The sequence below is a fragment of the Mercenaria mercenaria genome, chromosome 1 (genome assembly GCF_021730395.1).
Source record: "Mercenaria mercenaria strain notata chromosome 1, MADL_Memer_1, whole genome shotgun sequence".
Lineage (NCBI taxonomy): Eukaryota > Metazoa > Mollusca > Bivalvia > Venerida > Veneridae > Mercenaria > Mercenaria mercenaria.
In genome coordinates, this window is record NC_069361.1 from 72497732 (window position 1) to 72519116 (window position 21385).

Here is a 21385-nt window from a genome sequence, read left to right on the forward strand (position 1 = left end):
CCAGGAAGCGGACTCGAGAGTGGTTAAAATAGGGATGATGCTTTCACCAAAATCGGGATAAAATAAATTACTAGTATAAACTAAATTTAAGTATTGTTGTTGTTGTTGATGATGATTTTTCGTCAATAAAGTATATTTATAGTTCATTTCCTTCGCATCAATGTACAATCATACAAACAACTGTATGTTGTTTTCTTTGTCCTTCTCTTGTCTGACAATGAAGTAGGTACTGCTATTTTAAAAATACATTTCATCGTAAACATACTACTATACAGTCTTTTTTGTCTTGTGTTATCAAATCGCCTTATGAATGGATAAGCATTTCACACTTTCATCCTTAAAACAGTAGCAGTTTTTGTAATGTAGAATTATTCTATATCAGAGATCATATTCTAATTTTATTTTGTTGAAGCATTTCATGATAGTTTTTTTTTTTGCTTTGTTCTGACATTTCCTTGCAGAAATTTAATATGAAAAAAGGCAAATATATTACGAATTATGAAAAGACATCCCATTTCTAAATTTATACAGCAATAGACATAACATTTGTCATACCAATATGTACGACAGAAAGTACATTTACATTCTATCTTTAAAAGTTAACGCTGAAATGCAAAGCAAGTATATAAAGGTAAAAACACTGTAAATATAATCCCTATTCTTAACTAGCGAATAAATATAGAAGATGTCTCTCATAAATTTAAAATAAATGAGTATATAAGCAGAATGCACAATGATCTATTAATATAAGTCGTTCATAGAACAAAACTCAAACAGACATTGAATACAGAAGATCTAGAACAGACAGTAATTCAATGTTTACGAACTATTACGTAGCATTACATGATTTTATCATACTTAGTGCCAAACATCCGTGATGACAGGCCAAGTATTTAAATACTTTTAAGTCTAAAAAGCATGCAAGTAACATTTTAAACAATCCACTGTAATATAGATATGTCCTTTTAGTTAAGTTGTAGCCCTAAGGGCTGAACTGTACTTTCATATTCATATTCATGTAATTCCACTACTGAAGAACACTAAGTTTGTTCGGAAGTTATGGCTTCAAAATTACATAAAAACGCATTAAAGTATGTATTTATTTGTTACCTATGATGATACGATTATTTGAAGCAATATTCCATGACATTTTTAAATTGTTATGTATTTGTGTATGTATGTTAGAGACTTATGTAACGAACAAAAAATCCAAACCACATGCCATCTGGGGCATCATTTGATCAATGAATATATGAATGATCAGTTGTTAATATTTATTAAAATTCATAACATTCACCAAATCCGATTCAATTTGATCCCCATTAAGTCTAACAGAAATGATAATAAATGAGCGTTACCATGTGAAAACCAACATAGTGCATTTGCGACCAGCATGGATCCAGACCATCCTATGCATCCGCGCAGTCTTTCAAAGCCTATTGCAATTAGAGGAACCATTAACGAACAGCATGGATCCTAACCAGACTGTGCGGATGCACAGGCTGGTCTGGATCCATGCTGGTCGCAAATGCACTATGTTGGTTTTCTCATGGTGCGGCTCATATCTGGAGTTAACTGTTATTTATAAAATTTAAAATTATGCCGCTGAACAAGTATACTATCGTTCTGTCCCAATGAACTTCCCATATAACATATGGATTAATACAATTAATTAACAGAAACTCATCTGTACTAAACGTTTCTGTAGGTCTCGCATACAATGCTCAAAGAATATTAATATATATTTTTCTCAAATTATTGTACACGTACTATGCCGAAAACGGAATGCGTAAATTCAATTAAAACAAAACAACTAATATCTCATAAAAATACATACATAACATTATTAGTTATTAATTACTACAGCAGGCTGTAGATATTAATTATCGTAAAATTAATGTTGAACCAATATCTTTTTGGGAGAATGATAAGATCAGCTCTTTCAGCTGCAATAAAACACACGGAACTCTAAGGAAATTTTCGCGATCTTTCGGTAAGGCGAATCATTTGATTCATATTGCGTTTTGTTTATGGTTCAAATTAATCAACTCTTTGTACATAACACATTGGACATTTCTGAAGTAAACAAAAACAAACTTTTATTAATGTTAGTGATACGTTCTAACAACTTTGATATGGCTTATAGTGAGGTCAATACCAGAATATTGGAAATTTCCACAAAAATGCCCCTTGAAATCGTGGAAACAAGTATATTTAAGATGTCAGGTTTAGATCTGCAGAACATTTCTTGTTTTGCAGAGTTTCTTGTTTTGCCTGAATACTATCATAATTTTATAATATAAATCTAACATATTAATATAAATCTAAATTTATATCTTTCACTACAACAATAAAATTGACAAAAAACTTATTTCTGCATATAACGGCATTTCCTGCCAAGAGCCAACCTGAAAATAAATTCGAAATTAATTCATTACATCATATCTAAGCTATTCTTATCGAGTTATGAACCAGAATATGCAGGAGATTGTCTACAAATCCAGTGAAATATGAATTCCGGATTTAGCTACAGGCAGTTTTGGTAGACAATAGAAAGGTCACTGTAGTATACACTGTTGCTAAATAACGTAATGCCGATGAAGCTACTACAAAGTCCTGCACAAATCAAATGCAAGTCCAGAAAGGAAGGTTCAAATGACAACAGATTTTGATTCAGTTCAAATGCTTATTAAGACTCTTTTACGTGGAAACAAATTGTAAATAAAAGGTGAATTAAATTATTAGGAACAACTTCCGATGACATAAAACCATTACCAACTTGTAGTAGTTCTCTGTCCATATATCATTTCCTGTGAGATTTATTGTCCGTCAATGCGGTTATGTGTTTACCGATACCGAAGAGCCAATTCTGCAACTATGACAATTGATATTTACGTCTTGGCGCTGTTACACCATGTTATGTAATAATAAATCATGCTGTAGTATATTTATGAGCAAGACCTAATATACATGCAGATTAGCAGCGTCATAGGAGAAAATTAAGTACATGACTAGAGGATTGGGACTCAATGTTTCTGTAATGTGACGTTGCTAATGATGTTTACGGCCACAGCTGCTCGTGATTTCCATGCGAGTATGCATTTAGTTTATCAAATGTAGTGATATAATTTCGATAGTTCTGGTCTTCTTTTAAAACTGAGGAAAAACGAGATACCGACAGAAATTATCAATGTTTAATCTAAATTTCTCATTCAAATTGAAGCTTTTAACATTGCTTTGTAGACCAAGTGTGTTAATTCCGTAACAACTTTGCACTCGAGTAATTTTTAAAAGAGCAGGACCTGTATTCGTCTGAGAGTTATACTTTGAATGGAAAACGTAAACGTTAAATGTTCAACTTTCCCATGTCCTGTTCTCTAACTATTTATACATCCGATGTCTTCTGAGTTATCGGATATGTATTTGTACAGTCTATGACAATATGAAAAAGTCAAATGAAATCTTGTAATCCTAAATTTCACACGTACAACATAGGTGAATACGGGCGTTTCATCATTCGATGAAATAATAGCAGGTGTTTCTTTTGAAGAGTTTTCAGTTACATAAAGTTCATTTTGCCCTGCTTCCCGATTTAATTACGGACTATAAAAGTGCAGTCAATTCTACAAGAGGTAGTTTTTGTTCTAAAACATTTACTTAACTAATGGGCAAACGCGTTTTAATAAAATCCTTAACTTTATCTTAGTAATAATTAAATGTATGCCCCAGCTAGTTAATCATTTATCAACGAAATTAATGTTCACAAAATTTGGATATAGCATTAGATGAATTTCCGAAAGGATGAATTTAAAATTCTGCATTAATTCTGTCTGTACACGATGTAACGTTACTATCCTGTTTTGTTCAATATAGAAATTTAGAAACAAAACATAATGGAACAGCCGTATTGTAGTGGACAGTGTTAATTGTTTAAAAATATGTTTAATATTTATCAAAGCAATTTAAACTGGCCAGACCTATGTATCCGGATGGTCGAGACCGTTTACAATACTAGAACAACAGTGCGTCCAGATTGGCGGATACTTTAATCGGACATCGACTTTTATCGTTTAATTAACAAAATTTTGCACCGTCCACTGTTGAAAGGTCACATGATGCAAATTAAAAACGATGACTGGAAGATAAAGCTATATAAATAGCATACTAATATAATTATTATACCGTAAACATTTGACATTAAAAATCTATCGGAAAAAAAAACAGAAAATTTATTCTCTTTTTATACGCCCAATTTAATTTTTTCATAAGTATAAAAGCTTTAGATTTCAAACATTACAAAAAAAAACTACGCACTACATGATGAGGATCCTAATTGTTATTTGGGGTCAACAGATGAAAAGTCAAAGTCACAGTGAGCTAACAACTGAAAATGGTTTGCGAACCCTAAGAATTTAACACATTGATCACAATGATTGAGTTACACCAGAGGAAGATTTCTCTTAGTATTGGAATCAGTGGCTCTAAGGTCAAGGACTCAGGGACTTAATTGAATTTCTGTTAATGTTTTCATTTCCGAGCTCTGAGTCACAAAGTATTTTTTATGCAGCTTCAAACTTCACAGAATGACTAAGCACCACTTGAGAAGGCTTCTTGCTTTTTCCGTTGACCCGAAGACTAATACTGGCTTTTAGACTTGTGATAACTTTGATAAAGTCATAAAGTATAACAGCTACGATTTTTAATTTTTATCCAATGACAAAGTACCAATAGTGTAAAATATTTCCTATTTTTTGGTCAAAGTGGGTAAAAGCTCAAGGTCACAGAGGGCTGACTAAATTTCTGGTACTTTTCTTTTGTTTTCGGGCTTCAAGTCACACAATATATTACACACTTGATGACCTAGCTCCACTTGAGGAGGGTCCCTATATGTTCTAGGATCTCTTCAGATTAAGTGTCAAGATCACAGCAACCAGGAGAATGGAAATGGTTTCAGTCTGCAAATCAGTAAGTATAATAGCCATGGCTTTTAAACTTTACATAATGAATAAGTACCACTAGAGGAAGATCCCTATCGATTTTTGGGTCAGTGACTCAAAGGTCAATGTCTCAGGGAAATAATATTTGGTAATTTATTCGTTTTCTTGGTTCTAAGACAAAAATTATATTGGCCAGGGCTTTCAAACATGTGACTCACAGGTCAACGTCTCAGGTCTCACATGAATACCTTTTTTTTTATTTATTTTCAGTTAAATATTTTGATACTGTATCTTCGTCCCTCATCCAGATTCTGCACTCCCTCCCCTACCCCAACATGCACACCTCTAAATTATTTGTTGTTTTAATGCCCATTTTACTGCTCTGTCCTATTCTCCATGCAAACGAGCGTTTTATGCCCCGTTAGGCGGAGCTCTTGTTATAAATATTTCCCTTCTTACTCAGAGCTCTCAGTAACATAAAATTTATGAAATATGTATTGATGATTTAAAAAGATAAGTAAAATGTTGTGTCTCTGGAATAACTGTTAAACGTTATCATTATATTAGCATGCACGAAATTCTACTGGCTTTTAAAAACATTAGAGCCTTGAAATTAAGAAAGTGTATCAATCAACATAAAGCAAAACAAGCTAAACAAAACAAACTGAAAGCCTAAAGGTTTCCAGGAACGATTTCGAAAGTTAGGTTGTTTTTCTTTTATGTAATATGAACTTAAACCATTTAGTTAAACAAATAAAATTTGAAAAATGATGGAATGTACACTGGTAAGCCGCTCGGGTAGCCACGCTATGTTACAGAGTTCTTTGTCATTTCTGACAAGACATACAGCTATTTTTGTTCCCTTAAGTTTGCTATGGACTTTATAAATTATGAGAATTTAGACTTATTGAAAACAATATGTTTAATTTTCATTGTTATTGTTCAATATTATTATACAACATATATGTGGCGCTCTTTGTTATGCACATGTACACGTTCAAAAGTGCTTTCATTAAGTGTTATCCTTTAAGCTTCCATCGAATATCAAATGTGAAACAAGACAAGTCTAGTGCTTCAAAATCTTTGTGAAAATTATAGAAAAGATGAAAAGTCAAATTCGTGTGAAAGAAATTCGTGCTAGAAATGTTTTACTTTAGAAATAAGTAAGCATTGTGAGACCAAGAAAACAGTACAAGATAAAGCTATTTTGAATACTAGTAAAAGTCAAAGCTGCTTAAGTATATGAACATCAGTTTACAGGTTCAGGTTTGCTGAATTTCTAGACGTCAATGTGATTGCTAATTAGAACTCATTTTTGATATCCCACCCATTTCCATTTTACAGATATTTAAAATATGAGATCGAATTGTAACAAAATACAGAAATAAGCGTACTAGAACATCCAAACAGAGGAGTTTGAAGACTAGTTTAGTTGTCAATCTAGTAGACTGGCATCAGTCATATGACTCCTGCTATAAAAATCCGTTTTAATAGCTCTTTCTGAAAACTTTTACAAAAATATCTCTCACATCTGAGATGGGCCTAGAGAAAATAAGAATTCATTCTAGATACCCCACCCATTTCCCTTTTACAGATATTTAAAATATGAGATCGAATTGTAACAAAATACAGAAATAAGCGTACTAGAACATCCAAACAGAGGAGTTTGAAGACTAGTTTAGTTGTCAATCTAGTAGACTGGCATCAGTCATATGACTCCTGCTATAAAAATCCGTTTTAATAGCTCTTTCTGAAAACTTTTACAAAAATATCTCTCACATCTGAGATGGGCCTAGAGAAAATAAGAATTCATTCTAGATACCCCACCCATTTCCCTTTTACAGATATTTAAAATATGAGATCGAATTGTAACAAAATACAGAAATAAGCGTACTAGAACATCCAAACAGAGGAGTTTGAAGACTAGTTTAGGTGTCAATCTAGTAGACTGGCATCAGTCATATGACTCCTGCTATAAAAATCCGTTTTAATAGCTTATTCTGAAAATTTTTACAAAAATATCTCTCACATCTGAGATGGGCCTAGAGAAAATAAGGTTTTCTGAGAAGACAACAGAAAGAAATAAACGTTATAATTATTAGATTACTTGACATCACAAGGCAAATAAAAAGTAAAAGATCGTAATACTCCTTATCACGAAGAAATGAAAACATTTTTTTCATGAATATCAAAGTCAGCAGTGACTAATTTGTTTTAATACTTAACAGAGGTTGTAACAAAAAAAAAAACACACATTTGAATACATTCATTAGGATTGGACAGTTTTCTAGAGACGATGACTCCATAGAAATATAAGTGCGCGGATCTGATACTTTTTTAATTGCAGGTAATATGATATTAGCATTAATACACACTTAACTTTTCATCGAAGATAGACTTATTTATACTCTAAGCTTGACGGTATCAAGCGATTCTGTGTTCTACAATATTTCTTTGTTTTTATAGAAAATTAAAAAGAAATAACAATTTTTAATGAAAATGTTTTCAATTGTGGCACAGAGAAAATCATGTCGTAGTTTGTGTTACGCATCTACCTGAAAAATCATGATGGTCAGTTGTTGTTACTTAATAGTCTTCATAACATGTACCTATAAAACCCCTACGAGTCATAAATACAAACGAAATACCCAATTCCTGACATACGCTGTCCACAACAGCTGAATAATAAATACACCATTTATGATTTTGCGAGTATCTTAAGCAGTTCTTTGTTATTACTAACACATCCAAATTTCTAAAACATAACATTACCAATTTTTTTTTAAAGTAGTTAAACACACATATTGAAAGCTTTTTTAATTTGCTATTAAACATAAGAATACAGGCTTTTCTATAAAAATATGATTAATGCCATACAAATATTAAATACTCTGTTTAAATATGGCGTGAAAATGACGTCATTTTGTTTTTGTTGTATAACGTTCTTTGCTTTAATATCAATTCTAAAAAAACATTTTACGATTATTTTTGCGACCTTTCAAAAATGACTTTGTTACAAATTAAATAAATCTTGTGACTGGATAGAATTTTTATTGCCATGAACAATATTATATCTAAAAACACTAAATTAAAAACGTCTGTCTGCGTTTATTTTAGATACTGCCAAAGCAACTGACTGATGGCCGATCTTAAATGTTTTTGTTTATATTGCTTGAGAGAACACCCCTCTTACAAGACCACTTGCATTACGAGAGCACATTTCAGTTTTAATAAGAGATCACTTGCGTGACCGCATTCCGGCTTTCCTACAGGCGGTCTCATACAAAATGTAATGCAAGTTGTACAGTATTCCCCTCCAGACATAAATGTTAATAAAGGAACTCGATAAACCACAGGGTGTAATATAGTGTTTCTGATCGTATGACTTTGCCAATAATCGCCATTCAAAGTGCTGATATTGCCTATATCGACAATATGAACAAAAACGAAAAGAAAAACAATTCAATAAGGACAGGAACATTCAAAGAATGCAGCCTAACCTAAATAATGAATATCTACATCAGTGCAATGCATGGATGTGTTGAATACTAACATCTACAAAAAAACCCACCAAAAACAACGAAACCAAAGGATATGACAAGCATATAAAGAAATGTACTGGGACAATTATTTTCTTGTATCCAATTACGAAAAAAAAAACTCGCAGACATTGGAAAAGTTGCTCGGCTTTTGTAATGGACTGCGCCGTAAAAAGCAACATAAATGTCAAACAGATGGGGTGGTTAGTGTTCGAGGTTATTGTTTTCAATTTTGGCCGAATGTAGTATTTACCTTTTGAATTTTTTCTAAGGAAGAAATACACCCTTGAGAAATTTTATGCAATTTCCTGTATCACAAACATGAAAACATTATGCAATCAGTTATGAACACGCAAGCAAAACATTACGAGTGCAAGAAAGCCACAACACAGGTGACTATCTCAAACACGTGTTTTCAAAATGTTCAATGATTTTCATAATGCAGATATATCTTACAAGCAAAATACATAAAGTGTGCACGTTAATCAATAACAGGTGAGATACACGTTTTCGAATTCTTCAAAGATTTTTATTTATCTGTCATTCACTCAGCATAGAATTTTAAAAATTAATAGACAATTATTTGAAGAAAAAAAAGAATACTGTAACGTAAAATCAAAACGATTTTTATATTGTAAAAAGTTACCTGAGATAGATAATAAGTCCAAGTCTTGGAAGGTCAGAACTAATAAGATCCCACGACGATTGTACAAGGTAAATCTGATCTCGCGTCAAACACATATGCAAATGTTTGCTTTTATGTGGCAAAGATAAATCACAAGTTACTAATTTATTACCCATTTCTCTATGTTTCACTAACTCTTCTATCAAACAAATTATTTTACTTCCATTGCTCATTTACTCAACTACAGACACACGACTTTAATGTGATTTACATTTTCCCTGATAATATAGCTGGTACTAGTACTAAAGTACTTTATTTATTTTAACTTCCAGTACTACTAGCAAAAATAAATGATAAATCAGTAGTTAACAATTTCACCGTACTTTATAGTTTTCATTAATATTTCTTGTTAATTCTAATATTACTACTCTTATATAATAGACTGAGACCAGTGAAAGATATTCTGTGTCTCATATATTCATTTACTAGTATTCTCCTGCTAGTAACGCACTTAACAATATCCGTGCCTATAAAAACAGTTTAGTTCAAGCGTCTGCCTTTTTATATATGCTTTTGGTACCATTGTTTACATCTATTTTCATTCATATTTCTACTGTTTCTGTTACCATTCGCTATAATTCTGCAAATACTTGTCTGCCAATCGCTGCGCAAAATTCCTTCAATGACAGCATCCGGGTAATGAATATTCTCGGCGTAAAGTGTTTATTATAATCTAATTGTTTCATTCCTAAGAAATACGGAAATTTCGCATTAAAGATCTGCGTTATTAAAACCACGAGTATTAATTTCAAGAATGTAATAAGGTGTTTTTTTTTTCCTTTGATAAATCGAAAAAGTACCATTTCTACCAATTTGATATAGTGGATAAAATATTTAATCTATTTTAGATTTAAAATTAATCATTACATATTTTTAATTATTTCAAACAGAACATAAAACATAAAAAAATGAAAATGATATATTAAACGACAAATTTTTGTTTGCTTTAGAGTATATAGTATAGTGGACGCAACTTGACCCGGATGGATGACCTTTGTATTATAATACATAATAAGGCACAACCTAATATTGAAAAGGAGTGTATGTTAAACACGAGCTGCACGAGAAAAAGAAAATATAAATTTGTGTAAATATAAATTAGTGTATTGGAAAGTTTTAACTGATCAAATGTAAGTATATATTATATACTTTGATACTGCACTGTTTACAAACTAATTCCATATAAATATACACGGCTATACTAAGCACCCTTGATTTCTACAATGAAATAATCTATATGAATAATCAGCCTAAGGTCAACCATTGCGGTCAAGTTGCGACTACTATACAGTCAATCTTTTTTCGAATGACATCAGTTTTGGTATGTTCCCTTTAAATGAGCCACGCCATGAGAAAACCAACATAGTGCGTTTGCGACCAGCATGGATCCAGACCAGCCTGTGCATCCACGCAGTCTGGTCAGGATCCATGCTGTTCGCTAATGGTTTCTCTAATTGCAATAGGCTTTGAAAGCGAGCAGCATGGATCCTGACCAGACTGCGCGGATGCACAGGCTGGTCCGGATCCATGCTGGTCGCAAACGCACTATGTGGTTTTCTCATGGCGCGGCTCAAATGTTATTACAGGTTTGATCTTATTCTGTAAGCGCACATATCTAAAATATATAATTGCTAACCTTTGCTAGTTAAAGCAAAATCTGCCTCTCAATACAAGATCAGTACGTTTATTTTTAACACTTTTACAGTTCAAATGCACACGCTTATATAAAGGCGCATACAGTTCATTCTTAGACTAGCCACTAGAGTGACAATGAAGAATTTGTCACAAAATTTTAACTTTTGAATTTTTTCTTTTATTTTCGAAATAGTCGCATAGGTGGTTTGCACACTGGCCTTCCAATCCTGAGGCCGGGGGTTCGATCCCCGGCAGCTACTCTGGAATTTTCAGAAACGCTTTTCAGTGTTTCCCACCCAACTAGAGGTGTACTGGTCAGGAACCCAGGCAATCCTTGCGTGTATCAGTGCTATACACTGGGCACGTTAAAGAACCAGGCTGTCTATTCGCAACGAACTAGGCTAAGTTAGCCAGACAAGCCTGAATCTGATTTCTGATCTCTCTGTTGCAGGGGCTTTGTCTCGCTCTGTCGCTCTGGTTAGATCGCTCTGTGTCTGTGCTAGTAGAGGATGAATTATGCGCCCTGTGTGGCTGCATTTGAACTATGTAAAGGGCCTTTGCACGTGAAATTGATCATGAAAAGGGCTCTATATAAATCTGGTATAATAATAATAATAATAATAATAATAATATACCAGTCTATTTTAGAGATTTTCTCAAAGAACTGATTGTAATATGGGACAAAGTTGCAAAGTAATATTGAAAAGGAGAGTATGTTAAACACGAGCTGCACGAGAAAAAGAAAATATAAATTTGTGTAAATATAAATTAGTGTATTGGAAAGTTTTAACTGATCAAATGTAAGTATATATTATATACTTTGATACTGCACTGTTTACAAACTAATTCCATATAAATATACACGGCTATCCTAAGCACCCTTGATTTCTACAATGAAATAATCGATATGAATTATCAGCCTAAGGTCAACCATCGCGGTCAAATTGCGACTTCTATACAGTCAATCTTTTTTCGAATGACATCAGTTTTGGTATGTTCCCTTTAAATGAGCCACGCCATGAGAAAACCAACATAGTGCGTTTGCGACCAGCATGGATTCAGACCAGCCTGCGCATCCGCGCAGTCTGGCTCTTTCCACAATATTAAAAATAAAAAAAAATATTATAGGCTAGGAATTAGTCTAAATTCATTCCATACAAGCTATGTAAAAATAGTTCAATCTTTATGAGTCTATTTGACAATAAATATTAAAGAGTACAGAATGATGGACGGATCCACGAATTTCATAGATATGCTGGGCATGACAGTGGCATGAACAATAAAACAATATGTTTGCACTTTTAATTGCTCAATTGAAACAGTTTTTACTAAAAATACGTAAACCATTTTCCTTCATTTGAGCTTTGCAAAACAAAAACTAAGAACATATGTAATGCTTCGATCAAGAACGCACTCTACAACATTGTGTATGTAATATCTACAAATATCATAGACAATGTAAAACATTTACAGAAAACTGAGGACAAAACAAACAAACAAAGGAAAACAGTTTATGGCAAAACAACAATCAGGAGTTGAAACCGGTAAATAATGCAGCAACACACAAAAAAAAACCCGGAAAATAATAAGAAAAAAAACATCACTGTGTTTTAAGCTGTGAAATATAGACAGACAGTTGAAATAATGATAAACGATTACAAAACATGCGAGTTAATGTTGTGGAACCATAATGACATTTGTAAATGTCCGTATGATTAAGAATTCTCGTTAGGCAGTTCGGCATTCCTCGGGTGTAAGTATTGCGCATTTTTCCCTTTAAAAACCAGAGAATGTCGGAATCATATATGAATTTGAAATATTTTTGCGAGAGCGCTGGTAGAAGCAATTGTACGTAGTGTAGATAAATTGCAAAAGCTACAATTAAGTGTACTTTGTACTATGGTGTATAGCAATTATTTATTGTCGTGTCTAGAAGACCATTTTCTACTTAAATCTGCCAAAGTATAGAAGCACGAAAACTGGCTGATATTGTCGTTAGTACGACATTGATTGCATTTACGCTGTATCTGATGTTTTTTAAAGATAGGCATGTGGCGACGCTGTATCTGATGTTTTTTAAAGATAGGCATGTGGCGACGCTGTATTGATGTTTTTTAAAGATAGGATGTGCGACGCTGTATCTGATGTTATTTAATGATAGGCATTTGCGACGCTGTAATCTGATATTTTTAAAAGATAGCATGTGGCGACGTTTGTATCTGTATGTTTTTTAAAGATAGGCATGTGGCGACGCTGTATCTGATGTTTTTTAAAGATAGGCATGTGGCGACGCTGTATCTGATGTTTTTTAATGATAGGCATTTGGCGACGCTGTATCTGATATTTTTTAAAGATAGGCATGTGGCGACGCAAGCACTGGCGGATATGCAACCCATAATGATACAAGAGGACCATGATGGTCCTGAATCGCTCACCTGTCCCAACATGACCCAGTTTTGAATTGAGTATGACGTCTTTTTTTCTATTATTTGACATAGTGACCTAGTTTTTGACGTCATGTGACCCAGTTTTGAATTTGACATAGAAATCATCAATTTTCATAGATTCTCACCAATTTTCATGAAGATCTCATGAAAAATATGGCCTCTAGAGAGGTCACAAGGTTTTTCTATTTTTATACCTACTGTCCTAGTTTTTGACCACACGTGACCCAGTTTCAAACTTGACCTAGATATCATCAAGATGAACATTCAGACCAATTTTCATGAAGATCCATTGAAAAGTATGGCCTCTAGAGAGGTCACAAGGTTTTTCTATTATTTGACCTACTGACCTAATTTTTTGACGGCACATGACCCAGTTTCAAACCTAACCTAGATATCATCAAGGTAAATATTCTGACCAATTTTCATGAAGATCCATTGAAAAGTATGGCCTCTAGAGAGGTCACAAGGTTTTTCTACTTTTAGACCTACTGACCTAGTTTTGGACTGCATGTGACCCAGTTTCGAACTTGACCTAGATATCAACAAGATGAATATTCTGACCAACTTTCATAAAGATCCCATGAAAAATGTGACCTCCAGAGTGGTCACAATCAAAACTTTACGGACGCACGCACGTACGAACGCACGGACGACGGACGCTGCGCGATCACAAAAGCTCACCTTGTCACTTTGTGACAGGTGAGCTAATAAAGAAGTAAACAAATTTTATCAACAATCTAAAGAGGTGTATGAATAATGGATAAGACGAAAAACAGGTGTTTTCTCTTCGGCATTTTATTTTGATATTTATTCAAACTAGAGCGATTACAAGATTCACAAACATATGTGTGATAGGAATGTGCATGCATCAGTTATCCTCTACTATAATCATATTAAGATGCTGCAAATGCATGCAGTGTTCATATTTGCAGTCTCATAAAAAATCTGCATGTGTACAAAACATGATATGGAATAAGGAGCTGATTCAACAGTGGGATGATATGTTATCATGATTTGAATACCAGCATGTCATAAATATATGCCGGTTCAATGACCATATACCAAAACAATAAGCCGGCCTTGGTAACTTCATCATTCTTACAATGTCAAACAGATAGTTTAAAATTAAGTGAAGAAAAAAGTGCATCATAATACATTTGAACATAATACATTTTCAAGCGTCATTAAAATTAAAGCTTGTTATTTTATATATTTTATGTTTAATGCAGGGTTACTGACACAAACCTGCAAAACAACGTCATAAAACCAGCTAGCACAGAAGCTCTTACCTAAAGCATATTTGAGCCGTGCCATGAGAAAACCAACATAGTGGGTTTGCGACCAGTATGGATCCAGACCAGCCTGCGCATCCGCGCAGTCTGGTCAGGATCCATATTGTTCGCTAAAAGCTTCTCTACTTCCAATAGGCTTTGAAAGCGAACAGCATGGATCCTGACCAGACTTCGCGGATGCGCAGGCTGGTCTGGATCCATGCTGGTCGCAAACCCACTATGTTTGTTTTCTCATGGCGCGGCTCATTTATGCATCAGTTATAATGAAATATGTCAATACGTACGAAAGCGTAATTATTCGTTCAGATTAACGGTTAAAGTACCATATCACACACACACTCAAAATGACAGAATTAGATAAATAGACACAAACAAGGTAATGTTGGTAGATCTAACATTTATTGTCAAGCTATTGTTCTTACTAAAGTATCGTTAGGAACTTTCTGTGAAATAGTTTTATAGATTACAGGGTTACATTAATTATAAACGAGGCAAATTCTGGTTTAACATAATCCCGAACATATAGACCATTTCCAATCAGTAATCAATGTTTTACATTTTAGTAAAGTAACCTGTGTTTATGCATGTTCGTCTAGCTTCAAAGAGTAATGTCATAAATAAATCAAGTAACCTCCTGGAATGATTATTTTCGTTATCTATTTCGTTCTGTTTTGCTAAATGATAGAAGTTTCCAATACATAATCCGTGTTCAGACAAATTGTAGTTTTGAGAATATGGTGGGGTATGACGGAAAATACTTAAACGCAAGGTTTATGACAGTTTTTACATTTACCTAAAAGTTATAAAAGAACTCCTAATACTAACAGCAAGAAGTGGAATATTAAATATACCGGAAAAACAAGCACATACAAAATCGAGTATAATTATCTTAACATCTATAAAGAATACCCGTATGTTATTTGTATCAGCGGAACCTGAAACGTCAATATTTTCCCATATTGACGTTCCAGTTTCATATCGGGTGACTGACGACACGTTATTTATGACGTCAGTGTCATGTATTCCGTCACGTTTATAAGTTCTTTAACGACTATATTTTCAGTTTTACTCAGGCTAAAGAACAAATTTATATTATTTATGCAATGATTACAAGTGTGATCATTGTGGTCACGATACTGAAGATGCCGAACATTTTCTCTTTAAATGTAGACATTATGCTTTACAAAGAATACAACTTTTTAACGCCACACGTATCTTTCATCCACTGAATACGCGTACTCTTTTGTTTGGAGATAAAGAAGAAGAAAATTCACTAATATTTTTAGAAGTACAAAAATATCTCAAACATACAAATCGTTTTCATTAAGAAATCTGATTGCTGCCGTATTACTTTAGTATATAAACTTAACGTAGTTGTACCCCACACATCAAGTTACGACCCTTGGAACACTCTGGACTCTCTCTTTTCTTATATTACCATCTATCTAGCTTTCTTTTAATTTCTACAGTTAAATCATTCTACTTCTTCTCCAACATTGTTGTTATTCATTTCGCTTAACTTTGTTCTCTTCCAATTACATTTTGTCATTTTTATAAGAACACAATGCAATCTATAATATAAAATTTTCCTTTAAATATACCTTCGGGGACGGACCGAACTACTAATGTTATATGAACTTGTGGTCCAACCCTTTTAACTTTCTTAGAATGTTTTGTATATTTTCTGTATATGTACATTGTATATGTTGTCACAAAAAGGAAGGAATAAAAATGTTAAATCAAACAAGTGTGGTATGTGTATGTAATAAAAAGATTATTAGATTTGCATCTAGAAATATGCACTCGTACTTTAGCGAAATAATATTGCGCTCCTAAAGTCGCGCAGTATTTCCCCTGCAGAATTCGTGTATATTTCTCGATACAAATCTAATAACCTACAATTACAAACCAGGGAAATGTCCTTCACAAAATTTGGTAAACAACTTCAATTTAAGGGCAAATGTTTCAAAACTTTGTTGATTATAAGCTGCAAATGTCGTTTTATTAACAATTTTCTGCAACTTAATTTAATAATTTTGTATGCATCCCTATCATTAAGATTGTAGTATTAACGCTTTCAACACTTAAACGCAAATTGTTTCCACAAATTACTTAAACAGCATGCCGCCAGACTATTAATTTAAGCCTACATTTTGTATTACTAGTTTTTCAAAGTTGTGTAAATATTCGCTTAGCATCTTTTAACGCTCTCTGATTTTTTATGGAAGGAACTAATTACTTATGTAAAGCCTTTCTTCCTTCAAAGATGAAATAAGATTATAGAACATTACATGGAAATTTGCTTTTCGACTTTCCTCACTTGTATTTTAATACTTCTTTGCAGATGTGCTACCGTATTCCAACGGTAAATCAATTGCACCATCTTGTTATGAAACCAAGATCTTAATACCACAATTACTTATAATTGCGACAAGCAATGAGAGTCTGGATAGTTTGTAAACAGGATTGTATGTATTGTTGATAAGTCTGTTCTATTTGCAAGTCCTCTGCCAGTTCGAGGGGCATAAAAGGCCAACTGATAAAATATTTCGAATAATTCGGAGTTGTATGCACGGAACCAGCTTATAGTGAAGGGTGTAGAAATACTCCATAATATGAGTCCGTCTAGATGTGTTTTAAAAGGTTCTTACCAGACGTGAACACTTGATAATTTCAAAAAATAATCAGTTAAGTATGTCATAAACTGTGTCAATGTGACTCAGTATTGTTTTGTTTACCAGTCATTTTGGGCCACTTGGATTGCCATTCCATTTATCTGTCTGCTAGAATCTCGCTTAATTCAGTGATAGGACATCACTCACACCTTATACCATTCTACTCGTAAGCGTAATAATTGTAAATGCATATTTATCGCCTCAAAGACAAGCAGATAACCAAATAGTTAAAGCAATGCCATGTACTTATTTCTTCACATATTTACTCAGTATAAGGTCAAATCTCACACGGAAATATTTATTCATCAAATATTTTAAGTACAATGTATATGAATCGAAATAGAACTCTAATCTTGACAAAAAGCTAATTTTATATAAATTTGTACTCGTTAATAGAAGTATTAAACAAGACCACTGCCTGCGAGTACCAAGTTCTGGACAGTAAGTAAGAAAGAGATATACAGATTTTCTAAGTACAAAAAGGGCCATAATTCCTACAAAATGCAGGTTAGAGGTATGGTTCTTAGCCTATTTAGTCCCCTAATAATGATAGTTGCAAAGTTTAAAATCTGTAGCTCTAACAGTTTTTGAAAAAATGTGACCTAAACAAAAATGTTAACAACGAAACTCAAATTTTCTAAGTACAAAAAGGGCCATAATTCTGACAAAATGCATATCAGAGTTATGGTTCTTAGCCTACATAGTCATCTGATTATGATAAACAAGTGTACAAAGTTTAAAAGCTGTAGCTTTTACAGTTTTTGAGAAAAGGTGGACCTAAACAAAACAATTAACCATCGGTGACACCGACGCCACCGATCAAGTGACCACAATACCTCGTAGAATTTTTTCGAACATCAGACGAGCTAAAAATATACTACAGTTACAAGTCATTGACAGTTACATGAATTACCTACAGTCAGTTAGCTGCTATTATATTAGTTTTCGTTAACTAGGAATTAATGACCATTTAAATAAAACAATTGAAGAGCTGTATGAGATGTTTACCAATGACTTTGGTTTGAATATTTTTGGCAACACTAAGTAGTCTCTAAGATCGCTTAAGCAGCTGGCGGCTCAAAAATGACATGAAATGCATGATAAATAACTGCATAATGTAATTGGCACACTAAGATAGGAAATAACAATTTTCCATTGTTCTACTTTGGATTGCCAGACTCAGTCAATTAACGCTTAGAAATGTGATATTATATAAACAAAAACATTATTGGGCAACATCTTTGTCTATGAATATTCTCACGTAGTGTGATGCGGATATGGAAGACCATGTTAATGACATGTTGGCAAAACATCATTATACTATGATTGCACTGTAAATTATACTGACGAAATAGTAACCTCTTGCGCTGAAAGATAATTCAAATATTACAAAGAGAATAAATATAATGTTTTGCCAAAACATCTGAAGAATTGCACGTACAATGAGGCAAAGAAAATGCATGTAGTTTCCATATCCTTAGGGCGGCCAGCACATATTTATGCAATCTCGCCAGGCATAATATTATATATGTTTTTGACAACACAGAAAATGACGTCACTTGACCTTCAGCTATTTCCAGAACTAAAGAAAATGAAAGTAGAAATGCTAAACTTGAAAACGAAAGCCGTATTTTGATTCGTAGATACTCAGGGTCACGCGCAGCGGTCACCCCGTCTAAATGTATGCGCGTGGACTTTGTTTTTTGTGCTATTGGGGAGACATTTCAGAAACATTTTCAAAATAAATTTCGTGTAATAAATGTTCTTTCTACGGAAGCGTGAAAGGGCCATCAGACGCTAATACGTTTTATTACGTTAAGGCTGCGGAAAGGATATAACATTTACATTGACCCGACATGTGTGCAAGATGCCAGTGTAACTATTTTGCTTTGTTGAAATTCATACTAGTGTCATGTCTCTAATAAATGTCTTACAGGATATTCTAAAAAAACAAATTCACATTTGCTAAAATTTTAGAAAACAGGGAAAGGACTATGTAAATACGGTCAAATAATGACGATATTATGTACTGACAACATCTCACTAATATCATGTCATGACAACATCGTATCATCTTTCGTATGGAAACACAAAGCGACAAAACGGAGATTCAGACGAAAGAAAAACTGACTGTTATTCTTTTACAATCATATAGTACATTATGTTTAAGTGCTTAAGTGACCAGATATTTAGCTTTAATGCTGAAAACTTTCATGTTACGACATAATTCATGCTTTGAAAATCTCTTATTTGCTCGCTATTTTGGATTAAATACATGCAAAAACTAAACTGAATGCCATTTGTTCAGTTTAATGAGATATGACAAAGCTAAGTGTTACTAGTAAAATTAATAGTTAAAAGTTTTAAAAGGGTACTTTTACGGTTAAGTAAGTTTATTGTAAGCACTAATCCCTGACTTACCTACATCTAAAATAGCCAGAGTCCATCTATTGGCTTTGTCCACTATAATTAGGGGACACTGTTGTTTATTGGTTTTGGTTTATGATTTACTGATTTATTTTTAGTCATTTTCTTTTAACCATTGTATATGTGTGTGCAGATATCATATTAGTTTTGATAATTTTGGCCTCGTGGGAACTTTTAATTACTTTAATACTTTTTATGTGTAAACCTGATAAGCCTTTAGATTGGGTCAGTCCAATCTGAATCATTCTGATTGGCTAGTTGGATTTTTGCCTCATTTGAGTGTATATAAGTGGGGTTTCGACAGCAGTCAAGATATTCTGGTCCACTCTTCTCAAAAACATATTTTAGGAAAAAGGAAATCCTTTGGAAAACCAAGGTATTTTAGAATAAATCATTAATTTTATTCTAGCAATCTTTTCTGAAAATAATAGACATTTAATTAATTGTTTAGATCTTAGGGAAAGAGATTAATCATCTTTGAAATTAAACAATTATTTTTTTAACCAACTCTTTCGAGTTCAAGCTGGAGTAGGAGTTTGTAAGTTTACTCTTACAGCTCTTCTTCAACTTTATATAAGGATCCTTTGTTGCTTGTCTCCTAGTGGGACCTGACTGTTAGACCTATGAGCTGCCCTCCAGGCGACTGATTCCCTTGAGCACAAACTGCTATTATTTGACAGATCTTATAATTTAGGTAAATAACAGTCTAAATTTAATAACAGTCTTAAATACGGTAAAGGATCAGAATCGCTCAAGTTTAGTTAGGAACATATTTTACTTTTCCCGTAATACTTCAATTTAAGTACATTCGAGGTTTAAATTAGGTTTCAGTCAGCAATCATGTTAGGGTGGCCTTTCGTGTTAGCTGTTTGCAATCTGTTCATACTTTGTACTATTATAGAGTCAGTGTCTGTTATTGCAATTCAAAATCACATTTTACAAACCTCGCTGGCACTTGTTCAGAATAACTTTGCATTGTTTCACAACTTCACCTTACCATCTTGTGTGTAGACTTAACTGTTGACTTAATACAATTTTATCAAACTAACCTGGTGTTACTTCTTTCATTCTTAATTAGTTATTCAAATCAAACTGAGTTGATCTTATTAAATTAAGCTTTCTGGCTGGGCTATTCTGAGTTAATTACAATAAATTGAACAAACTAACGACAGCCAGTGGTATTCATCCTGACAATACTTTAAAACTACCACTCTGGTTGCGAACCATTGTATAACTCCTTGTAACTAAACCCAATAGACCGTACCACAGAAAAGTAGCCATACCACATATTCAATAAAATAGAAATTTGTGAGCAAATCCCCGAGTCAGGCAAAAATATTATATGTTATGTCCGTTAACTGTTTCAATGATTCTTAAAGAATCTCTTAACTTACTTCTAGAATTATCAATTCGCTACGACAAAAGATAATTGAAACTAGGAAAGTTGTTAATTTACACATCTAAAATATTTAGAAAAAAAACCAGCTGACTTTCGTTCTTTTGTAATATCAGAACATCAGCTGCCGATTGTTTTCTTTGAATCCGCATCAAATATGAAATGACTGAAAATGTAATTTACACTTAATCTCCTGATTCCAAATTGTAAGTTTATGATTATAACGTTAAAATAAAATTCACTATCATATGCAGTTGTCTGATCTATTCCAGATAAATCCGGGAATTCAATTCTGTTTCATGATTACGGGCACAGTTATTCTGATATCCGGTATTTTTAACTGGCATCTTTT

The 21385-nt window shown here is 33.3% G+C and overlaps 1 protein-coding gene across 3 annotated transcripts in view; it reads right to left on the reverse strand.

The window, feature by feature from the left end:
- Window positions 1-21385, reverse strand: part of LOC123534298 (neuroglobin-1-like) — a 111410-nt gene that overhangs the window by 19324 nt on the left and 70701 nt on the right. Inside the window, exon 1 of one of the 3 annotated variants that reach the window (XM_045316495.2) lies at window positions 9123-9550. The exons of the other annotated variants lie outside the window; for them this stretch is intronic. Within the exon in view, the coding sequence (XP_045172430.2) occupies window positions 9123-9334 (212 nt within the window). The 5' untranslated portion in view covers window positions 9335-9550. Of the gene's footprint in view, window positions 1-9122; window positions 9551-21385 lie in introns of those variants that run through there. 3 annotated transcript variants of the gene reach the window in all.